This window comes from Marmota marmota, unplaced genomic scaffold (assembly GCF_001458135.2).
Source record: "Marmota marmota marmota unplaced genomic scaffold, marMar, whole genome shotgun sequence".
Lineage (NCBI taxonomy): Eukaryota > Metazoa > Chordata > Mammalia > Rodentia > Sciuridae > Marmota > Marmota marmota.
This window is the reverse complement of record NW_026000168.1, coordinates 9,230,304-9,236,119: the sequence shown is the minus strand read 5'-3', so window position 1 is coordinate 9,236,119 and position 5,816 is coordinate 9,230,304. Positions and strand designations below refer to the sequence as shown.

General features: G+C 39.7%; 1 protein-coding gene across 1 annotated transcript; it reads right to left on the bottom strand.

Moving 5' to 3' along the window:
* Window positions 1-541: 541 nt before the first annotated feature.
* On the bottom strand, window positions 542-3,845 carry Lrrn1 (leucine rich repeat neuronal 1). The gene has a single exon (XM_015494943.2). It carries the CDS (start codon window positions 3,546-3,548, stop codon window positions 1,398-1,400), a length of 2,151 nt encoding a protein of 716 aa, XP_015350429.1. The 5' UTR covers window positions 3,549-3,845; the 3' UTR covers window positions 542-1,397.
* Between the last annotated feature and the right edge of the window lie 1,971 nt (window positions 3,846-5,816).

Below are 5,816 nucleotides of genomic sequence, written 5' to 3'. Positions count from 1 at the left end.
TTTACTTGTCTCAGCAGATATCGCCACACTGATTCACAGACTCGTGTGAGTCTAAGCATACAGATGGCTGTTAAGAGGGATACAGAAATACACTTGAAAGAGTCCATGGCTCCATGCTTCACACTTGGATGGAGAATGTGGAGACTGTAAAAAATAAATCAGGTCTTAACCCTTACAGAAAAGGAATGACAAATCCAAAGTATCCGTGTGTGTGTGTGTGAGAGAGAGAGAGAGAGAGAGAGAGAGAGAGAGAGAGATTGTTTAGGTATGCATGGGATATAGTAATACAGCTTCTTTCTTTAATATGAACACCTTCCCATTTGATTCTGGTCAGTAATATTTAAAATATAGAAACACTTCTCATTAGAATATCTGAATTAAAATAGTTATTTCTTCATGTACAAAAAGAATTCAAAACATTTTAGGGCCTAGCTTTTTAAGAGACATCATGTGACAGCTGATTTATTTCATTTGTTGTTTCATGGATGTGAAAAATATATCATTACCACTGTGGCTGGTAAGAACTATAAATGATACGTTATTGCAAGTGTTCTAAAAAATCAGAACAAAACTAATTTATTATAGTTCTGTCTTCATTTGTACACCACAGGTTGGTGAGTTCAACACAACAAAATTATCTCTTCTTTTAAAAGTGTCTACTAAAGATAAAAAGAATAAGGTAACAATTAACATGTAGTTTGTTACATTAAAAAATCTGATATACATATTTCTATTGCCTGTTAGCTTTTTCTAAGCCTCTTTAACTATTACAAAAAAAAAGAGGAAAAATGAAAGAGAAGTGGTCGTTGAAAGGCAAACATTCAATTCAGTTGATACAACATTACAGTACAGTCAACTAAAGTCATTCAAGGAAGGTAGCGAGTCTAGTCAGCTTCTTGGGTTAAAGTCTGTAAACCAGATTGCTACAAAAGGTTCAATGCTGCTTCAAAACTGTATATTAATTACCTTTTTTTGGAGGATGCGGAACTTCCTACTGATGGCTTCAGAAGAAGGGGTCATGCTATTGGTCAAAGCACAGGGGAACCCCGACCTGTCATTAATCATTTTATTGAGCACTGTAGTTAGGATAGCATTATTGAGTTTAGCACAACAACTAAAATAAAATAATAATAATAATAATAATATAATAATAATAATAATCATAATAATGATAAGAATAAAAACCAAACACAAACTGGAAGCCGAGAGTTGCTGCCAGCCGTGTGGAACCCTTGCGATACGCTATACTAAAAAAATTTGAAATATCCACCTGTCCTCTCCACTCTGCCACAAACTAGCAAAGTCAAAAATACAAAAGTCTTCAACTGGTTACTTTTGCAGAATAAAGCAAAAACGTCTTTGTGCTCCTTACTACCAGAAGCAAAATATCCACTGAGTTACCACATGTAGTAGCTTCTGGATGTGTCGACCTGGGTTGGCTTGGCCTCTGCCGAACCGTCCTTGTCTTTCTCGCTGTCACCTTCCCAGAGGTTAATGAGTGGTGGGTACAGCTCGTTCAGGGGGATGGAAGAGGTTTTTTGCATATACTTTTTTAGGGAATGGTGGTAGTTTTTCCTCTTAAATCTCTTGGCGATGTACACAGCCATGGATGCGAGGCTAATGACGGCGAACATGGACCCCATGACCGCGGCGAGGGCTGTGCTGGTTTCTTGGTCAGAGATGTCCAGGGCAAAGGCAGCAGTTTTGGTTGTGACGTTGACACATGACTTTTGAGTCTGCTGGTGAATGTTGGACACGGTGAGGCATACTTCATAATCGGTAGATGGCTGCAGATGGGTCAGGTTGTATTCATGAACATCTACCGGGACCCTGGCCGTGTATGTGATGTGGGGGTTGTCGATCTTCATGGTGGCCGACGACCATTTTAAATTTGATGTCATGACATTGGAGTTGACCTTCCAAGACACTAAGATGGAATGAGATTCCGTCTGCTTGACATAGATTTTCAGCACCTGGGTACCATCCAGAAGGGTTCCGTTGACCTTGATGGTGGCCACCCGAGTGTCTGCCCCTTGGACATTCTGGGCAACACACGTGTATCTTCCTGAGTCTTCGATCTGTATATTAGCTATCTCCAAGGTACCTTCACTGCTTAGCTTGTACTTTTCCGAAAGGGTATCCACCGTTATTTTATTTCCAATGGGAGTGACCCAGTAGATTTCAGGTTCTGGCTCAGCCATGGCCCGACAGTCTAGAAAAACTGTAGTGCCAATCTCCATGTTTAAATGATTTGGGAATGTGTCGTGAGAGATCATTGGCAGGCACTGTTCACTTGAATCCTGGATTAAAACTTCCTTCACCTGCTGCCCTCTGTATTCGGGGGGCATGGCACAGAACATGGATAAAGGCTCCATGAAGCGGATGTTGGTTTTGTTGGAGTTAATCCAGTGGATGACACAGTCACACCTCAAGGGATTGCTGTGGATACTGATCTCCCGCAGATTGGGAAGGGACTCTACCGTCTTTTGGTAAACGGCATTCAAAGCATTGTTGTTCAGCATCAAGCTTTCCAGGGCGGGAACGCTTCGGAAAGCCAAGCGGTGGATGTAAGACAATTTGGGGTTATTGGTGGCTTCTAGCTTTGTGAGTTCTGGTAGGTTATCCAGGGCATAGCGGTCCACGGAAACAAGTTCCCCCATATTGTTTATCCCTAGTTCTTTTAACCGGAGCATGTTTTTGAAGTCCCCTTCTTGGATTTTGTGGATGGGATTTTTGTTGAGGTCTAAGAATTTCAAATTGGGGACTTTTTGCAGGGCGAGTTGAGGGACTTTGACCAGTTTGTTATCATAAAAAGACAGGCTCTCCAGGCTCTCCAGGCCCACCAAGGCATTTCCAGGGATATCCGTGAGATACATTCCTGCCAAAACTAAGCTTCTCAAGTTTGAGAGGGGTTTAAAGTTCATATCCAAAATTCCAATCACAGGGTTTTCCCCAATCATCAGAATTTCCAGGTTAGGTGTCGAATCAAACCAGCGACTATCAATGACCTTCAACTTGTTGGAATTCAGGTGGAGCCTTAGAAGATTTTTTAAGCCTGAAAAGGCGTTAGCAGAGATAGTGCTGATCTGGTTGTGGTTGATGTAGAGTTCCTGGAGGTTGCTGAGGTCTTGCAGACAGTAATCAGTCATCTCTGTGATCTGATTTTCCTCCAAATGCAGAGTAGTGAGCTGAGTCAAGTTCGCCAGCCCTACCTCCTTAATATTGGTAAAGTTGTTTTGGGAGAAATCTAGCTCAGTCAAGTTGAACAGCTGTTGAAGCTCATCTACCGTCTTTGCGATGTTATTGCTCTGTAAGAGAAGCACTTGTGTGTCACTAGAAAGGTTGCTAGGAATCCTCGTGAGGCGGAGATCATTACAGTCGACGGTGGTGGCTTCTCTGTAGGTGGACTGCGGGGTAAACCAGGGACGAATTTCACAGACACAGAGCTGTGGACACTCACTATTCTGTACGGAAGACTCCGTGAAGGATGTCACTAGCAAGCCCAGCACCAGTTGGCAAGCAGCTGCTACCAGGCTCACCCCAGCCATGCTGGCTTGCCGAACAAGCTCAAGTCTCAGCACTGGGGAGTGAGTTTTAACAAAATGGGAACTCTATCTGTTGACACGGAGCAGAAAATGTAAACATTCGAGCAGTCTCGGTTGAGATGTAGAGAATGCCAGAGTCCAAAGGGATGATGTTCTGGACTTTTCAAAAGGCAGAAAGCAATTTGGAGTCTTTCAGCTGTGTCTCTCAATTCCAGGCATGCGCACAGCTTCACATCTGAGTGACTTCAGCCAAGAGTCTGGAACTGTGTCTGAAAAGTAGATTAGGAAAGGTGTTATGCTTGTTCCACTACTTTCTGCATTAGAGCCTTCCTTTTATTTACTAAAAAGGCATAGTCACAATTCTAATAAGAAGAAATGTTTAAATGCTTTCAAATAGGCAAATAAGCTTTAAAACATCAGGATACTCACTATATCCCTCTCACTATACTAAAAGCAGTTAATGTTCCTTCACTTTTACAATTGGGAGTGCATGTACTACTGGACCAAATTGTTAAACACACACACACACCACACACACACACACACACACAGATTCAGAATACCTAGAAAAGCTTGTAGATGTCATTTCTTTTAAAATAAAAGATGACTTTAGAAATTGCATATATTTAGGGCTCTAAAAAGCAAAAAGTTCATCCCTACTAAAAGCGAAATACAAATGGCAGTTTATTAGAGACTCAATGCATTTTTAATTAATTACAGCTTAATTAATACCTCATTTGTTTCCAGAAATTTTCTTTTTTAAGTGGTACACTCTGTAGAAAGGTACCAGTCAAAACTTTTCTAGATCAATTTATTTTTATGTAAAAAGTTAATCTAACACAACTATGAAAGGAAGATATTAGTTTTTTTTAACATTCTAATAGTCACATTGGATTGTGACTGAGTAAATAAAAAGAACTCTATGGTCCCATACTACTAGTCTTCATTAAAAACACAAATATTGAGCCAAGGATGGTGGTGCATGCTTGAAATCCCAGTGGCTCAGAAAGCTGAGGCAGGAAGACTTCAAGTTCGAGGCCAGCTTCTGCAATTTAGCAAGATGCTATCTCAAAATCAGAACATAATAAAAAAAGGGGGGGGCTGGAGATATAGTTCAGTGGTAGAGCAGATGTGGGTTCAATCCCCAGACCACCCTATACAAAAACAAACAAAAAACAAAAAATCTTCCACAAATATTACATTTATACATAAAAATATTATCTCAGATGCACAGTTTTATTAATCTCATGAAAATGTCACTGGCCATATGATATTTGTGGACCATGAATATATTACTCAGTATTTTGAAGTCTTAGTTTCTTCAATTTATATAATAGGGTTGATCATAAAAGTACCTCTCTCATAGGATTACTGAGAGAATTAAAGAATCTATGTCAAGCTTTTAGCACGGTGACTGGCACATAGTAAATGCTCACTGAAGTTAACTACATTCATTATTTATTACCATATTATTTATCTTATCCATTTTGGTTTTCGGTAAGTAGTAATTGTCAAAGGACAAGTAAGAGAAGAAAAGCCAAGGACACGTGATCTATTGACCATCATCTATTGGTTTTAATAAGATCTTCTGAGATCAGATATATATGCTGACTGGCTTATAAAGATGATATTACTGGTTGATGGTTCCAGTTTTCTGGACTCTACTCAGGTATAAAAAGCTATTATGGATTTCATGTTAGTCTTCCTTTCCTAAGATTCAGCCCATTACTTGCTAATTATTAAAAGTAGGGTATATATGTTTCCTTATACTTCTCATAATCAACCTCAGCTTTGAGTACTGAGGGAATTTCAGTGACTAGTGGTTTCTAGAAATTCAATAAGACAGTGCATATATTGTGCTTCGAGCCTGGTGTTCAACACATAGTGGACTCTCACTTCACGTTAGCACTTCATGTTATATCGGTTTACTTTTAAAATCATAGTTATTCTTGTGATTGTCCAAAAAAATGTAATAATACAAAGAGTGAGTACTGAAAGATATATCCTACAAACTTTTTGTTGCTTTACGGAATATAGAAACCATGTTCCTGGTCTCACAAAATAAAATCACTCAATCCGGGTTCTGGCAAGTATGAGGTAAGATGAATGTTTAGCAGGATGCTGGAAGCCTGCTAATCTCTGGGAAAAAAATGCATTTGGCATCCCTGTCTCTCCCCATGTCACCCCCAATACTTTGCCATTTATTGTGCATTTGCAAAACTTCTCAATATACAACTACCCAATTCTGACTTGTATGGGGAAATGCTACAA